This window comes from Chelonus insularis, unplaced genomic scaffold, assembly GCF_013357705.1.
Source record: "Chelonus insularis isolate UGA/USDA-ARS -01 unplaced genomic scaffold, ASM1335770v1 contig_399_pilon, whole genome shotgun sequence".
In the NCBI taxonomy this organism is placed as follows: Eukaryota; Metazoa; Arthropoda; class Insecta; order Hymenoptera; family Braconidae; genus Chelonus; species Chelonus insularis.
The window spans coordinates 606,616-623,492 of record NW_023276554.1 but is presented as its reverse complement, the minus strand read 5'-3'; the positions used below and the strand labels follow the sequence as shown (position 1 = coordinate 623,492).

The 16,877-nt window shown below is 30.8% G+C and overlaps 2 protein-coding genes across 3 annotated transcripts in view; one reads left to right on the top strand and one right to left on the bottom strand.

The window, feature by feature from the left end:
• Positions 1 to 16,877, top strand: part of LOC118068203 (uncharacterized) — a 39,560-nt gene that overhangs the window by 11,936 nt on the left and 10,747 nt on the right. The window contains exon 2 of one of the 2 annotated variants that reach the window (XM_035085426.1): positions 8,269 to 8,317. In XM_035085426.1, coding sequence (XP_034941317.1) covers positions 8,285 to 8,317 — 33 coding nt within the window. In that variant the 5' untranslated portion in view covers positions 8,269 to 8,284. Of the gene's footprint in view, positions 1 to 8,243; positions 8,318 to 16,877 lie in introns of both variants that reach the window. The other variant, XM_035085427.1, reaches the window with a different exon arrangement.
• Positions 11,994 to 15,469, bottom strand: LOC118068202 (uncharacterized). The gene is made up of 2 exons (XM_035085425.1): positions 14,178 to 15,469; positions 11,994 to 12,363 (listed from the first exon to the last, which is right to left on the bottom strand). Exon 1 carries the CDS (start codon positions 15,011 to 15,013, stop codon positions 14,180 to 14,182), a length of 834 nt encoding a protein of 277 aa, XP_034941316.1. The 5' UTR covers positions 15,014 to 15,469; the 3' UTR covers positions 11,994 to 12,363; positions 14,178 to 14,179.

The window sequence follows — 16,877 nt, the reverse complement described above, 5'->3', positions numbered from 1 at the left end:
TTTCTTTCAACTGTTTCTCTCGGCGAAATTGTTGCCCTCACACTGAAAGTACTTTTCTGAATTTCCTCGTAAAATGTGAAGATAGTAGGAAGCGAAAGGAAGAAAGCTATTGTGATGGGCATAAATACATCTGAATTGTCCGTATAAACATACGAAAAGCGATGCTTATTCTACTTGACTACATTCATGCTTTTTCGTCTTCTTGAGAATGAAAAATAAGACTTTGCTTATAAAAAAACACTTGGTCGATCTCAATTTATAATATTTAATAACTCTCTGCATTTATGATAGACTCGAAATACCAATGAAATGTCGAACCCATAAATTTACAGTTTTTTATTGATAGAATATAGTGTGAACATAAAATTTTACTATATACCGACATTTATATGTTTCAGTCATGTTTATATCGTCAATTTAAATATGTATTTGACAGAATCAGCTGTAAAGAAAATAATTCCATAAACCTGATTAATATTTTAACAAACTTATTTCACATATGTTTACACATGATTTTGTTTATTCGACAAAATCCATGGCGTAGTTAATTTATGATGAATTATTAATATTTACTTGAAAAGCAAGAGAGAAAATTTATGTTGCAGAGATCGAATTTTATAATTTATTTGCTCGATGTATAGTAATTTTGTTGACAGATCAATTAATGTTATACATCAAATATATAATCTATTTAGGAAAATGAAATATCTCATTTTATATTTTTAATTAAATGAATTTGAATGTTTAAATAATTTGATATCTATTATTCAATGAACCTTCCTCTGAGGTTTCCAATATCAGTTTAAAATATTGTAAAATAGTGAACGCATTGTTTTACTAGTAAACATTCATTAATAATTCCATAAGATAAAAAGAATAAAATATTGGTTTTATTAGTATGCATTTTTAAAGTAAATGTTTTTATGTGTACATCTACTGTCGATGTAATGCCTTAACGACAGCAACGGCCATAGAGAAAACGTTTTTCTCAGAGAATATAAAAGGCGAAAAGCATACTAAAAGCATCCGAGCATGTAAGCAAATTTGTTGTAAACAACAAGACAATAGCATATGTTTCGGTGTGCACAGAATTTAAATTTAAGTTACCGCACTTAGCTTCTTTTCATGTGTACTGTTGAACTTTTTACATGCCACGTTTGCTTATTTTCACTTTATTATTAGCATTAACTTGAACGAGTTATACGTTCATATCCACCCCCAACATATCCCAAGGTTTTTCGTCTTGAACATTTTCAATGATATTCGTAAATTACAAATGCAAAATCAACAGTTTGCATTGCAAATTGATATAGTTGCATTGCAACATTTCAATTTTTCAATAGTGTGATTTTTCATTAGTTTTCCAAAAAATGTTTTTGTACAAAGTGTGAATTTTATTTATCCCTTTTTTTATTTTCGAAATATACGTGTATGCGTGATTTTAAATAAAAAAGACCCGTCAGACATTGGTATTTAATTTTTCTCCTAGTTTTTCTGGCAGAGAAGAATATACAGAATACGCAAAAAATTTGTCGACGAACGTTTGGCAAAGTACCGGAGGGTGTTGATCACCCATTGGGTGATGGCTTCTCTATAAAAGCAGCAGCCAAACCACAAGCGGAATGTCAAGAGGGATGCAAATATATATGCTTGCTATTGAACGTAGTGTATTCACTGTTGCGCACGCTCTCTACTTTAGTTGTCGTCACCAAAATTAGAAGTAAAAACCTTTGATTTTACTGTGAGGAGGGGGGAGGAAGATAAACCAAGTAGTCGTAGTGGAGCATTGCAAGAAAATGTATTATTAAAATTAACCACATGACATGGTATTCAAATTTTACCTCCAGAACGTTTATAGTTAATTTGAATACATAATATCGTTTGAGAACATATGGTAAAGCTTCATATAAAGTAACATTTATTTAACAAGTTTCGTCTTGATAGCTCATTATTAACTTATATTACTTCTGATAAATTAATTAAATTATATTTCCACGTTAGTTTTATAGGTTAATCAAATTATTCAATATTTACTCTCTAAAAATGAACTACTGAAAATGATGAAATACACGGCAAAATCAGTGAATATTCACTGACTTGGCAGTGTATTTTATTTTCTTCACTGTTTCATTTTTAGAGAGTATACAGTTTTTTCAATGAGTCTAATTTTGTAAATTCTAAAGTTTGACATATCTTCACGTTTCAAGGTCCCTAGAACCGAGTGATAGAGTATTTAAAAAAATATTCGTGTGTGCACACGAAAAAAGGATTGAGTAAAAATTACCTTGCTATTTAAGGCAATTTGGGTACTGGGTTAAATTTTACCCTGCTCGATAGTAGAATTTACCCTACATGAGAGGAACTTTTACAAAGCAGAAGGAAACATTTTACCTGGCTGAGTAAATTTTACTCTGTTTGTGCAGGGTACCGGGGTTACCCTGAATTATAGAATAATTTTTATTCAATTCTTGATGATATTGACATGGAACCAGTTTCATTCAATGCATAATTATGCCACTTAAACGTGACTAAATTTTAAGCAAAATCGACTGCGCTGTTTTTTGTGCAGAATAAAAAAATTAAAAAGAGACAAATTAGTAGATTTTAACAATTGATGTCTTTTTTTCGAAAGATAATTAAGTATTTTTTCAATATTCTGTTACTTTCCACTGATAAGTTAGTCGTGTGGACCTCCTGGGTCGCACCAAGTCCAATTTTCATTTTATCATAATGCTAGATTATCAGATCCAATAATTAAATTCAAGTATAAATCCGATCTTGATAACTCGAGGGTAATTTCCATCAGTTTTATAAATTTATAGAATAAATTATAATATCATGTTTAAACATTTTTTTTGTCGAGTCTTTGCACTTATTTTACTTTATTAATTTTTTCATTAAAATACATATTTATTTATTCAGACAAGCATTAATTAAAATTTTTTGGAAACACGACTTTAATTTGAATAAATTAAACGAAAATGAATTTTTTCATCTATAAAAAATTGAATTTAATTAGACGAATATAAAAATGAAGATAATTATAAATTATAGCTAGATGAGAAATAAATCAACTAAAATCTCATTACCATAACACATCATATTTGCGTAGAAAAGAGTATTCTTGTGGGTAAATGCAAGAGATTCAATATTTCTTGAGCATATCTCGATATTTGATAATCAGAGTCAGAATAGACATAATACAAGAGAAATGAATGCATTCATGACAATGATGCATCGATCATTCAGCGGAAACCAGTTGGCACATTGCCGGAAGTGACGTCACATCTGAAATATCGAGTAATAATTTATACGCAGACGTTAACGTCTGGTAAGCGTTGGTATTTCACATTCATACACTGTTTAATATTTTTTAAATAATTAATTGGTTTTTTTAGTCATAATTAATCACATAAAATTGATGTTTTCATTCAATTAGTTATACTTTTTTCTACCACGACAGTTTTATTGAGAATATCTTTATTCCATTTATTCAAGTAAATCCGATTATTTGATTTATTGTTTTACCTTTTATTTTTAATGTTTACTGTTATCATTAATTAAATCCTTGCAATTGTCCTGCAATTCATTCATTGGAGTAAAAGTTATACTATTACAGAATGATTTTTTGATGAAGTATCAGTTGTGTTTTATCAGTATCAACAAAATGTAATTAGTGTAGTAAAATGTAATCAACGTAATAAATAGTGGGTTTTAAGGCCCAATGAAGTATTATATTCTCAATGAAGCTACATAAGCTCTTGATTTATTCCAATAATCATAATGATAATACTATTGATCGTTATTTTTATTTTCATCTCTCTATTCAGCAAGTACAGCAATGCGAAACAAATTTGAATAAGTTATTAAGTACTTGAAGCTTGGATAATTTAATAGCATAAATCAAGAAGTTCATTTCGGTAAACCTGTAATTTTTTTTTCTTCGTGTACGATGTAATGTTTGAATCATGTTGACATCGTTCTTTTAAGTACGCTCGCGTGTATACTTTTTCATGGTTGTCGATAACTCACTCTCGAGGTGTTCTAGTGTTATTCTGATGTAGTGCACTGTTCATTTTTGTCGGCTGCAAAAATCTACCCAAGTGCATTGTGCTCTAAATCTGTATGTGTATGTGTTCAAAAGGTCTATTACATATACGTCTATAATATTTATCATGCATACATAATACACATCATTAATCTTATCAACATTTCTACCAGTATATATTTTCATTCATTTTATAATTAATTCATTAATTATGTAAGAATTCTTATTTTATATTTATCATGTAACACACTTTGTGGAATTTATTTTTGTCACATAAAATTTTTATTTTCAAAATCGTCTTTCGAGAATATGAAAAACATTGTTCTTCAATTCTAATTAGATAAAGATAAGAAAAAAATATTTACGGAATGAATAAAAAAGGATTTCTACTTGATTTTTTATGATAAAATTTATTCCACTAACATAATTAAAATTTAAATTAAAATAAATATGATAAATTGAATACCTACAGGTTTTTATGTACCTTGTTATTCTTAATGATTCTTTGCACTTATGAATAATGCGAATTCCCTAAAGGATTTCGAAATTGGAAATAACTCAAAGATTTATCGACATCTATTTACTCGTTCTATGCTGCTTGACTGAACTCAGTAAAGATCGAATACGAATTGCAAATGGTCGAATTCACCATTCCTCTTTTATTTCTACGATATGGTATATTGCTCATATGGATTTGAGATCCAACGATTTATCAAAAATTTATAAGAGAATAATTATTTTAATTTAACTTCTCAGATTTCATGAGATATTGTGTATATAATGGCAGTTAATAAAAAAAACTAACTCCTGCGTTTTTTCACTTTCAAGTTCTCACGGTAAAATTATTCATTTCAGATTTTAAGTATATGAAACTGAACAGATATTAAATGTATACTTCCACAGCATGAGACAACCTCCGGAGGTAAACTTAAAGCCACGGGAGATGAAATAGTCGTTGCCGCTTAGTGTCTGTCGATTAATCTCTTGTGTCTTTTGGTTCTCGTTCAGTCGCGTGTCTACTTTTGGTCTTTATTCCAAAGCTATTTAAGAGATTTTTTATCCTGCCTTTTGAAATTATTCATTCGTTGTTGAATAATTAAAACGACGTTGAAGGATTCTTCGAAACTCACTGAGAGATAATAGATCATTGATGCTATCTAAACTTTCATCAGTTTTTCAATCTTTACGTCCTCACAGTCATTTTAAAATTAAACTTTTATTAATTGGAGACAAATTGTGAATAGTTGATGGAATAGTTATAAAAATACTAGGAAATTTATTTGATTGAGTGAAAATCTTGATGCGTTTAAAATCACATTTTTTATAATTAATCATTTAGAAACTTGACGTTTAATTTGAATCGTTAGAAAAATTTATTTGACGCATTATACATTCATTATAACAAATTAAAAATTCAGATATTTATCATTAAAGTGAGCTAATGATCAAATAATCATCAATAAAATTCATTCTCGATACCTAATCAATATAACAAAGATCAAAGGTATCACCGTTACTGTCCACTGTGTTCTGAGAAGTTTAAAAAAATCATTTAATTTAATGTGAGATTATTATTTTTCAATGTTTAGCGAAATTATAAATAAAAGATTAGATAGTAGAACGACGTGGTATGTTATTATTGATGTTGTTTGAATTTATCGCCTGAAGGTTTATGCGTACCTACATGTGTACCTATTATATACAAGTTCTTCGTCTATTCCATTTATAGTGGTGCACAATGCATGAACGCACCGAATGCTATACGCATTTATGCAGTATTGCTGTCATGGTTGACGTAATGTACCGGTAGTTACGTCAATACTCCGTACTCATATGTCTATATATATATTTATTGAACGAATACGAATTTATTGTAAAAAAAAAAAAGGATCTAAAATAAACAGGAAGAAAAGTGTAAAATATTAATTCTAATTTGGTTGGAAATAAACTTGTCAACAAATTTAAACTTTTAATTTGTTTTTAAAAAAATTATTCACAGTTGAAGGAGGAAATAAAGTTTACGAGAATCTCTAGTGACTGTTTATAGTCTTTTATAAATTTTTGAAAGCAGACAGTCAATAACTTTTATTTATTTTTAAATAAATTGACAGATAACTTTTTATTTCATTTTTTTGAAGAATAATGTTTTTATTTTACCGATCGATTTTTATGAACAAATTGATATTATATTTTAGATTTTCATCTTCACTTAAGATTCTATTTTTAAATTTTAAATTATACCTTAATTTGTATCACTAAAATGCTTGGAGTAGATACAGATGATATATCTACTCTTTCCTGTTCTTTGAAACGTAGACATATACTTTTTGCTGTCATCTACATAATCAGACAGCGCATGTTTATTGTAATTAACACGATATTTTTGTTTGCTATTTTTGGAGCTGATTGAATTATGTATAGACTGGTACACAATAAGCAAATAAAACATTTTCATTTACCTATCGACTTACAAAGAATATTTTTAAACATTCTTATTATCTATAGCTTCTATTGATATGATATCTCTTATTGAACATAAATACAAAGCTTATTGTGAGAACAACAGCCTACGAAGTCGAGATTTCGTTATATTATTGTTAGACAACACAAATTTCTTTGGGAAGAATAATTTTATCAGAGATAATTTAGAATTCCATCAAGAAATGATCCATCTTGTCAAGTTGAGATTTTTTCTCTGATGGTTAAATATATTTGTCATGAGTTCCCAGAATTCTCGATGACGTTCAAATTTCTTTTTGACAATCGCCAGTGAATGATCGTTAATTTGAATATTTAAATAATAATAAGGTCTGCGTAACTTTTGTAACGGCGGCGTCTTTATACAATTCTCATTCATTTCAAGTTTACAACTCATTTAAGCTGGAACGATGAACTTCATATCGTTGAGTTTCTTTAGACTTGAGTCCAGCAATTTTATTACTACGCCACAGGGTGCGCAAATAAACTCCTGGGAATAAATGAACCAAGTCAAAGTCACTAGGGTGGTCCGTTTAATGTTGAAACATATGTGGAGAAGAAAGTTATGAAACAAAAGAATAACTTTCCTTTTATTTTCTCAAGATAGTTTCGAATTGTTACATTTTTCTTTTGCAGTGACTAAAAGCACTCTATACTATAGATAATTCGAGATAATGAATTTCCGTATCAACAAGAAAAATAAGAAATTCTCTGCGCGAAAATAATTTCATTTTTATAGCTTGGAGGTTTTAAATAACTGTTCACTGATCTGGTGAACTTTGATGAATTTTTTCATTCATCTTCTTCATCATTTCATGCCAGGATAAATATTTATTACATAGTAAATCAAAAAGACAGTTAGTGCGGTGAGACGTATTTGCAAGATTCTTAAGACCTTGAAAATTTATGTCATATCCATCTTTCAGCGTACATTTCAGCTCAAGATGATAGTAAAAAACAGAAACAGAATGCAAAAGGGCGGAGGACTGAATAAATTGACAGCAGATCTGGGTCGAGTATGGAAACCAAATTCTTTTCAGTAGTGTGCCGACATAGATAACTGACTACCACTTGATTTCTTTTTCAAGCATCCGGTTTTGATGATATTCTATAAATATCAGTTGAACATCTTGCTTTAGCAGTTTTTATAATCCTAGCAAATTAAAAAGCCCATGTGTTTAATGAAGCTTCACTTATATTTTAAGTTATTATATTATTCGATTCTATCACGCTGAATGAAATTAATTATAAACGTTTGGCGACTCGACAAAACCCTAATCGGAAGTTAATTTTTTCGATAATTGGATAGTATTAAATATGTCGAATAAATTATTTTATCGACATTTTGAGAGTTAAATGTTAAAAGAGCCGAATAAACTTGTGATGTTTCATTTAAGAAGATAATAATTAAGTTATTTTAATCATCTATCAACACAAACTTGTTTTTTTTAATTAGTTGAATTAATAAGAAATTAGAAAAATGGAATTTTGGGATAAAAATTAAAAGATTATTATTCTTGTATTTCTTTGATTCAAGTTTGTGTTTTCTCAGTTAGAAAGTTTTATAATGCAAAATGTAGAATATCAAAAATTAACATATTTTCGCAATTTCAATTTTTTTCAATTCTCATAAAAGTTTGTTGAACAAGAATTTTTTCGCAAAAAATATTAAAAATTTAACAATTAAAATTTTTCACTGTAATGATTTGATGAAAAGTGCACTAAAGCTTACTGTTTCGTAGAAAAAGATGACAAGAAATGAATGAGCACAGCTGTCCAATACGAATAAAGGTGAGTAGAATTACAACGCTTTTGTGAAAAAATGCTTTTTCATTAATTCAAGAAGTTTTTTACATTCTATTCATTTTTTTAACGCTCACATTTTAGTATATTTATTTTTCGATCTTTATCTGTATTGTACTTTCTTAATCCGTATGGTATTTTCTGTTTAAAATTTTTTGAAAATCTCAAAAAATTTTGCAAAGTGAATGTATTTGGAATTTAATAATAACAAATAAATTTATAAAAAAAGGTTTAATTTTGAAATTTATACGAAAATGTTAATGAAAACATCTGTTATTAAAACTTTATTTTATTCTTTCATAATTTATATTCTTTTTAAAAATATCTTTCAAAATAAAGTCGATTAAGCTTCATAATGAATGTATATTACTTTTTAGTCTCAAATTTAAACCGTTTTAAATCTAAATTAAAAAGCATATATGAATGATAGAAGTAGATAGAGATTTAAAATATGAAATATATAATAGTATGATATTTTATATTTTTTTTTATAATTATTATTCTTCACAATATTTTTAAAATAAAATGAATTAAGATACTGTGAAATTTCTTTTGCAAATGTGTCAGATTCGTATTCATGAACGTACAAATAAACGTTTTCACCATTTTACTCCTGGATTTCTCGTTGTAAACGCACTCGGTATTTTCAGGAGAAGTCAAGCAGTTAAGCAGAAAATAGGGGATTTCATGCCGTAGAAACAGGAGTAAACAAAAAAAACACATGCAAAAGATAAATATTTCCTTGACATTTATTTTCTAAAATAATTATACTTTTAATTTTTATATTTTTTTATTTCTGCATATTTTGCTTCAATTTGTTTAATTACTATCTATTAACATATATATTTTATTGAAAATCATATGAATAATAGTCTCAGTGTATAATTCCAGTGTTAAATAAATTTACTCTTAAGAACATTGAAATCTTAATATAATATATTTCTAATCAATACATTAGTTTCAAATTTCCATAGTTGCAAAGTTTTATGGAGAATAACTTTCATATTATAACACTTGTGACCTAATTAAATCTTCTTGAAATTAGTTAACAAAATTAATAAAGTTTTTTCTAGTCATAATTAATAGGAAGGTCCAATTAGCTCTTCACTGTTGTATTGATTACATCAAAATCATTTCTAAAATAAAATGCAAGCATATATTACAACTTCAAAAGAACTCATTACTCTAAACGAATATTTTAGTTTACGTAAAAGCAGAAACTTTTCTCTTATCGTTTATTGACAAGTTGTAAATCTTGAGAGAAAGCTTCCACTGTATGACGATAGACATTTGTTATTTCATGTGGGTTTCCGTTCTTCCAGCCAAAGATCATATAAGATGGAATCGAAGGATGGGTAAGAAAAGAAACATGCGAAACAAAGATAGAGATGAAAGCCATCGACCTCACTCTTCAAAGTTCGCAAAAGTCCAAGTTCGACTTGCCAAGTCATTTTGTTGGTAGAACTAACTTGTTTTAAAAGACGATTCATGGGAGAAAGGAAACAATAGGAAGTCAGGTGAGATGAAAATGGGGATAAACTGTAGGGCCATCTTTAGCCAAACCAATTTCTCGACAAAAGGGTTAGTTTCAAAGTGGCGGTTTCAAGTGCACACCCGCTTGATATGAGTAGCTTCCAAAAGTGATTTAGACCCTCTGTTCACGTTCTTATAGTGTATGTTAACTAGCGTCAACTCAACCAGCTGTATTATTAAAATGAGTCCAAGAAGGAATATTCACATGAGAAAATCAGCATCGCTATAGGGGTAGATTCATCTAAAGAAAAAACTCTAGATCAAAAGAAAATCATTTCTATACTTTTTTATGTGAAATAAACTGCTCAAGTTTGAACAGTAATTTTTATTGCAGCATAATAAATAAAACTGATTATCATGGCACTAAAATTATACCGGATAAAAAATTGTATGTTACAAAAATCAATTTTTTTCTATCAGTGACTGGATTAACTTACAGATTACTATTATGAGCTTCGTTCCATCCAATTTCCATTAATTTCTTGGAAAAAATTGAAGAAAAATCCCGATTGTACAGACATCAAATTTAATTGACACAAATTCATTTACTTGGTTTTTTTTTTCTATAAAAATCTCAGTCCTTAATACAATAGTGTTAATTTCCATTCTATTATCTCTTTAATTAATTGAAGAAATCCATGGCTTTAGTTAATTATCTCGAATCTTCCAAAGAGTAAAAAAAGCTATTGGTACTGGTGATCAGAAAAAACCAATACTTAATAGTGCAATGCAAAGGAAGGTAAGCATTAACGAAAAAGAAATCAAAATAGAATTTGATGTTTGGATGTGCATGGAATTGAAATGATATGGTGATAAAGAAAGGCGAATACTCTGTTCGATAAAATGGAGATACTATGGATGGAAAGCATCGAAATAACTAACAATTTTAAATGATTATTGAATTGAAATTATAAGTTTATTTCCAGCCTTCTTAATTGCGGAAAATTGTTTGGAACTTGTAAATTTATGGGTCGATCAATAATAGCAATAATTGTACGATCAAACGAGCTCGCCGAAGGCGAGCGAAGTTCGATCGAAATTATATAAAGTCTCGTTCGAAAGGATTACAAACGTAGTATCGCCTTCGTACTACAACACAACCACACATTCAGAGATAGAAAAAGAGAGCCCTCTATGACTCTCTACCAGCTTCCGGGTAACTCTCATAATTTTTACAGATATGAAAAATAAATAAACTTGGGGTGGGACTTATATTATATTATATAATTAAAACTTAAGGGGTTGGGATGTAATCCTTTCGAACGAGACTTTATATAATTTCGATCGAACTTCGCTCGCCTTCGGCGAGCTCGTTTGATCGTACAATTATAGTCGTCTCGTTCTCAGGATTACAAACGTAGATGTTTAGAGTCCTAATTTTTTGGGTAAAAAATTTTTTATTTATTTATTTTTCCAATTACATATTTTCTTACAGCATTACTTTACTTAGATTATAACTGAAGGCAGAGTATTTCAACTTAATAACTTATTATATTAGCTTGAAGACAAACTGTTTCAGCGAATATGCTTTTCGATACTTTAATTGGTCTATTGTAAAATCTTGCGAAAACCTCTGACGATTTCGTCCAACCAGCCGTTGACTTAATTGTGTTTATGTCAATTCCTTTTTTATATGCAGTTGATGTGGATGCATGTCGCGTTGAATATGCGGTAAATTCTTCTGGAACACCACTTTCTGTTAACACTGACTTAACCCAACGACTGATTGTTTGAGTAGACGCTTCTTTGTAAGGTTTCTTAAAAGTGATTAGCAGTTTGTCAACATTATTTCTTAATGAATTAGTAGCCTCAATATATTTTTCTACTGTGCTTGCAATACATAGTTGAGGTTTGTCTTTAAAATAGGGTAAAAACAGCAATGGTTGATTTACACCTTTTTTAGATGTTTTTGTAAAATCTTCAATTTCTATTTCTAATCCTCCTTCTACTTTTTTGATTTTACTTACTTTAATTAGTGCCAACGTTTGTATTCTATGAGCAGTGCCTAATGCTAACAAGGTTGCTACTTTTAACGTTAACCTTGCCAACTTTAAACTTTCCAAGGGAAACCAAGTTTCTAACACATCTAAGACTATCTTTGGATCCCAGGTTTTATCATACTTCGGCCTTAGAGGACGATTTCGATAGACACCTTTGAAAAATCTATTTAATAATAGACTAGATGATAGGCTTTTTTCTGATAATAGGGATATTGCTGCTCTCATTGAATTTAGGGAGCCATAAGCTGCTCCTGCTTGAAACTTGTGAGATAAAAATTCTAATAAATTATTTTCTGTGATATTATATGGATCTTGCTTCTTTTCTTCGCAAAATCCAAACCATTCTTTTATTGGACCAGCATATTGTTTTATTGTTCCTTCTGCAAGCGATAGTATTACAATCTCTACGGCTGATGACGGAAGTCCTCTTTTTTCGAACGCTGTCCGGATAGCTTGCCGACAATCAAAAACATTTTTTGATGCAAGGGATGATTTAATGATCTGCAAGGTGATAACAAAAGTTTTTTAGATGGTTTGAAAACGATAGGTTTTTCTACTAAAAGAGTCTCGAAAACTGGAAACCAAGCCTGAGTGGTCCAATAAGGAACTACTAATATACCCCGTGCTCTGTCAGATACAATTTTCTGAATGACCCTAGGAATCATAGCAAATGGAGGGAACGCATAGAAAAACCAGTTATGCCAGTTGATTGTAAACGCATCTACGATGAAACTTTCTGGGTCTTGAAACCAGGAACAGAAAACCTCGCATTTTTTATTAATTCTGTTCGCGAAAAGATCTATTTCCGGTGTACCATATTTTCTAACTATTTTACGAAAATATTCGTTTCCAATCTCCCATTCAGTGTCGACATTGTTTTTTCTTGATTCTCGATCGGCATCTTCATTTTCTTGAGAGGGGATATACGATGCAAAGATCCAATTGTTTTTCTGTTCACACCACTGCCAAATTTCTCTAGCAAGAATATTTAAATTCTGATGTTGAATACCACCCATTCGATTTATGTAAGAGATTGCAGTCGTATTATCAACTCTCAAGAGAATGTTACAATTGTAAAGATCCGAAGCGAATGATTTTAAAGCAAAGAATATTGCAAGCAACTCTAAATAATTTATATGGTGTTTTTTCTCTTCTACAGACCATGACCCGTGAGTACCAGTACCTTCACAATAAGCTCCCCAACCTGATAGAGAGGCGTCAGTAAAAATAACCCTTTTATAACTAGGTAATTTAAAGGAGTTTCTAGAGTTCATAATATTTATTTTCCACCATTCAAAATCCTCTCTCAAATGCTCTGGCAACCTCATGACGCAGTCATATTTACCATCATTCTTCAACAGCGACAGAAACTTCTCTCTCTCTAACTTCTTTGTATAGAGCCAACCATATTTTATTGCTGGACAAGCTGCCACTAAACTTCCAATAAGTTGAGCTAATAATCTGATTTTTACTTTTTCCTTATACATTATTTTTTGAATCTTTTCTAATAAATTATGTTTCTTTGACTCTGGCAATTCTAACGTCATACTACCTGAGTTTATCAAAAACCCTAAAAACTTACACTCTCTATCAGGTATTAATTGACTTTTTCCCTTATTTACGATGAATCCTAAAGACTCAAGAAGCTGCACTGTTGACTCTACATTCTTTGTACATTCTTCATAAGTGTTTCCTACACACAAAATATCATCTAGATATGCAATTAATAGTGAACCCCTCTTTCGTGCAACATTAAGTGCAGATCTTAAAACCTTAGTAAAAATGAATGGGGCTGTGGATAAACCAAATGGTAAACAAACAAATTCGTACAGTTTATTTTCGAACCTAAATCTAAGATATTTTCTACTCTCCTGATGCATTGGTATAAGAAAGTATGCATCCTTTAAATCAATTACAGCCAAGTAGTCTCCCTGTGATATAAGTTTTGAAGCTATTTTTATATCTTCTAGCTTAAAATGACTAGTGTCTATGAATTCATTGAGATTTTTTAAGTTTATTATAAATCTCTTTGTTCCATCTGGTTTATCCACTAGAAAATAGGAAGATATAAACTGTCCTTGAATGTCAGAACAAAGTCTGACAGCTCCTACTTCCAATAACTTATTTACTGCTATTTTATAATTTGTCAAGTTATCCAACTTAATAAGGTTAGGACTCGCAGGTTCCTTAGACTGATAAGGAGTTTCTCTAAACTCGATCTTATAACCCTCTATATAACCTATGATAGTTTCATTGGCAGTGACCAGTTTCCACGACTCCAGAAAGGATCCTAACCTCCCAGCATGGTGGGTTACCTCTATTTGTGACGACGATCCGATGACCGGTGAGTTGTTTTGGTTCTGCTGTGAGAGCTCGCATATCTCGAGTCTCTCTTGGACGTCATTCTCTGAGTTTGGGGATTGTACATCTTCTGTCCCATCCTCGAATATCCCAGATTCTTCGAAGATGGGTTCTTCCAGTTTAAATGATTCTGTGATTTCGAGGGAAATTTTTTCATTATTTGCTTAGGCTTAAGTTCGGAAGCCGCCTTTTCAATTGTTTTCGTTGTTTGGATTTTTTCCGCTAATTTTTCACCAAACAGATATTTGTCGAGTTGACATCTTTCGAGAGCATCTTTCCTGGATTTTTCTAATCCTGGCAGAATAAATGCTCTTCTGTTAATAGCCATTTGATGATGAGTTTCAGCCATTAGCATCCCTGCGTCACTTACATATTCTAACAACAGATTCCTGTGCTCATCTTTAATGACCTTTTCCTTCAATATTAAGGAAATCCCCAGGCCTAGGGCTATCATAGCTGAACCTAATGATTTCTGTGTTTCGACAGCATGTTCATCTCGCTTCTTTGCCGCTGGTTGCATTATTACGGCGACTTCTTCATTCAGAATCTGGGGTTCTAACAGAACGTTTTCAGCTCGTGGATAAGCTGCAATGAGATTCTCCTTGATCTCTTTTTCAAGACCCTCTGGAATCCATGACGACCATCTCGCTGCAACTTCTGGGTGTATTGAAGCTATATTTGTATTTTTAAGTCTTGGGTCCTTTCCTAAAATATGTTGAGTCTCCTCATCTACCTCGGTTGATGAATCGACCTTCTCTGTTTCCGCCATATTTCTTTCCTCAGTGTCCATTAGCGTACCCTGTCGCGTGAGATTTGAATTATCTTGCGGTTCAGGGTGGGTCGGTAAGCTATCGGCTGGATTATTGATTAGCTGATCTCCAGTACCATTTCCCTCGCTTGCACTCTCTGCAACAAGCCATGTAGACCCCAAATTACACCTTGCCACTCGTGCAAGTATTACTCGAAATGAACAATCTGTCCCACCACTCGTGTGGGCACATTGTTTTGAATTTTCTATTGAAATTCTTGAGCGATCTGTCCCACCACTCGTGTGGGCACATCGTCATTAAGCAACCACTCTTCTTTTTACACTCACCTGAATTCGAAGATTGTTCGTTAGCAGAGTGGTTTTGCTCGCTTACTATTGTCCCTGTAATTTTATGTAAAAGCGATTCTAATCCTTTTAACTTCTTCCAAATCTTTTCCCGTTCTTCTCTTTCTTCCTCTCGCTCACGTTTTCTTTTACTTTTTCCCATTTTTTCCTCTTCTTTGATTAAAATTTCTTACTTGAATCTCTGAACGTGTGACCGTGCCGCGCACAAAAAACGTTATGAGAGTTACCCGGAAGCTGGTAGAGAGTCATAGAGGGCTCTCTTTTTCTATCTCTGAATGTGTGGTTGTGTTGTAGTACGAAGGCGATACTACGTTTGTAATCCTGAGAACGAGACGACTATAATTACTCTCAACGAACTTTTACATCTATACGATAAATGAGTTGAAAATAAAGTTGAGTAACATTTAATAAATTAAATATTTCCAAACTTTTAAAAGGAAATTTCTTTTTTGTTTAAACAAAATCTTTGATATAAGTAGATACAACTTTGTAAGCTTGATTGAGTCACGTGAAAAGTTCTCTTTACTACTTATTTTAACTGCATGTGATGAAGAAAAAAATCTAAAAAATTGAGTAGATAAAATCTTAAATGGTGAAAAATAAAAATTCATTGTGTACATAATGCAAAATGAAATACAAGTTACGACTACATTATTTTCACTCCCTTTTATTTAACACCTTTTAAACTCTTCAAGTCTTGTCAAGCTTTAGCACCTCATCTTGAAAAATTCTTTAAAACATTTTTTATTTGCACATTATTTACAGTAGTCAGATGTGCGAAACTAACATTCAACTACTACGTAAGACATAATTGACATAAAAAGTCACACTATTCATCATTATCTCTTATTTTTTTTTTTTTATACAATACACTTTTTTGATTTTCTTTTTAACCACAGACTAATAAGAATCCGTCGTTTACACTCTCCAGAATCAATCCTTTTTTTGTCGCTTAACCAGTGACATTGAATAATGTTGCTGTAACAAAAAAAAAAATATCATGCTGTATATACAAGTTGCAACGAGTCATTCAGAATACAAGAAAATTGACGATGAGTGCAGATGATACTCAAAGCCAACGTTCTGAACATGATAAAAAAATATGAAATGTTACTTTTTTCATACGTGATTATAAATTGTCTTGCTCACTAACATTTATAACGACGTAATTTAGGATATTTATATACTTAAAAATTCCTAGGTGAGAAAATATTCCATTATGGCTACTGTAAATGAGAAAGACCATAAACAGTTTTGACCATTAATTTTTTTATTTCATGATTTAATATCAATATTACTGACTACGTGGCTGAACTCTCAATGTGATAATACAAGTGAAAATATATCACCTAGAAGAATGATTTGCAGGAAGGAAGGCGTGTATTGGTTCGAACTTAAATTACTAATTAACGGTGAATAAATCGTAGGGTATGTAATAATGGAGTTCATCTCTCACAGCAGGTGAAAATGGCCCTTTCTGTACCTTGATCTTTATCTCTCATAAAAAAGCCAGCGATAAAGTTTGGAAGAAGAAATATAT

What these genes read in the sequence shown, in the direction of transcription:
- LOC118068202 (XM_035085425.1), bottom strand. Translation starts at nt 15,013, where the DNA reads ATGGACACTGAGGAAAGAAATATGGCGGAAACAGAGAAGGTCGATTCA.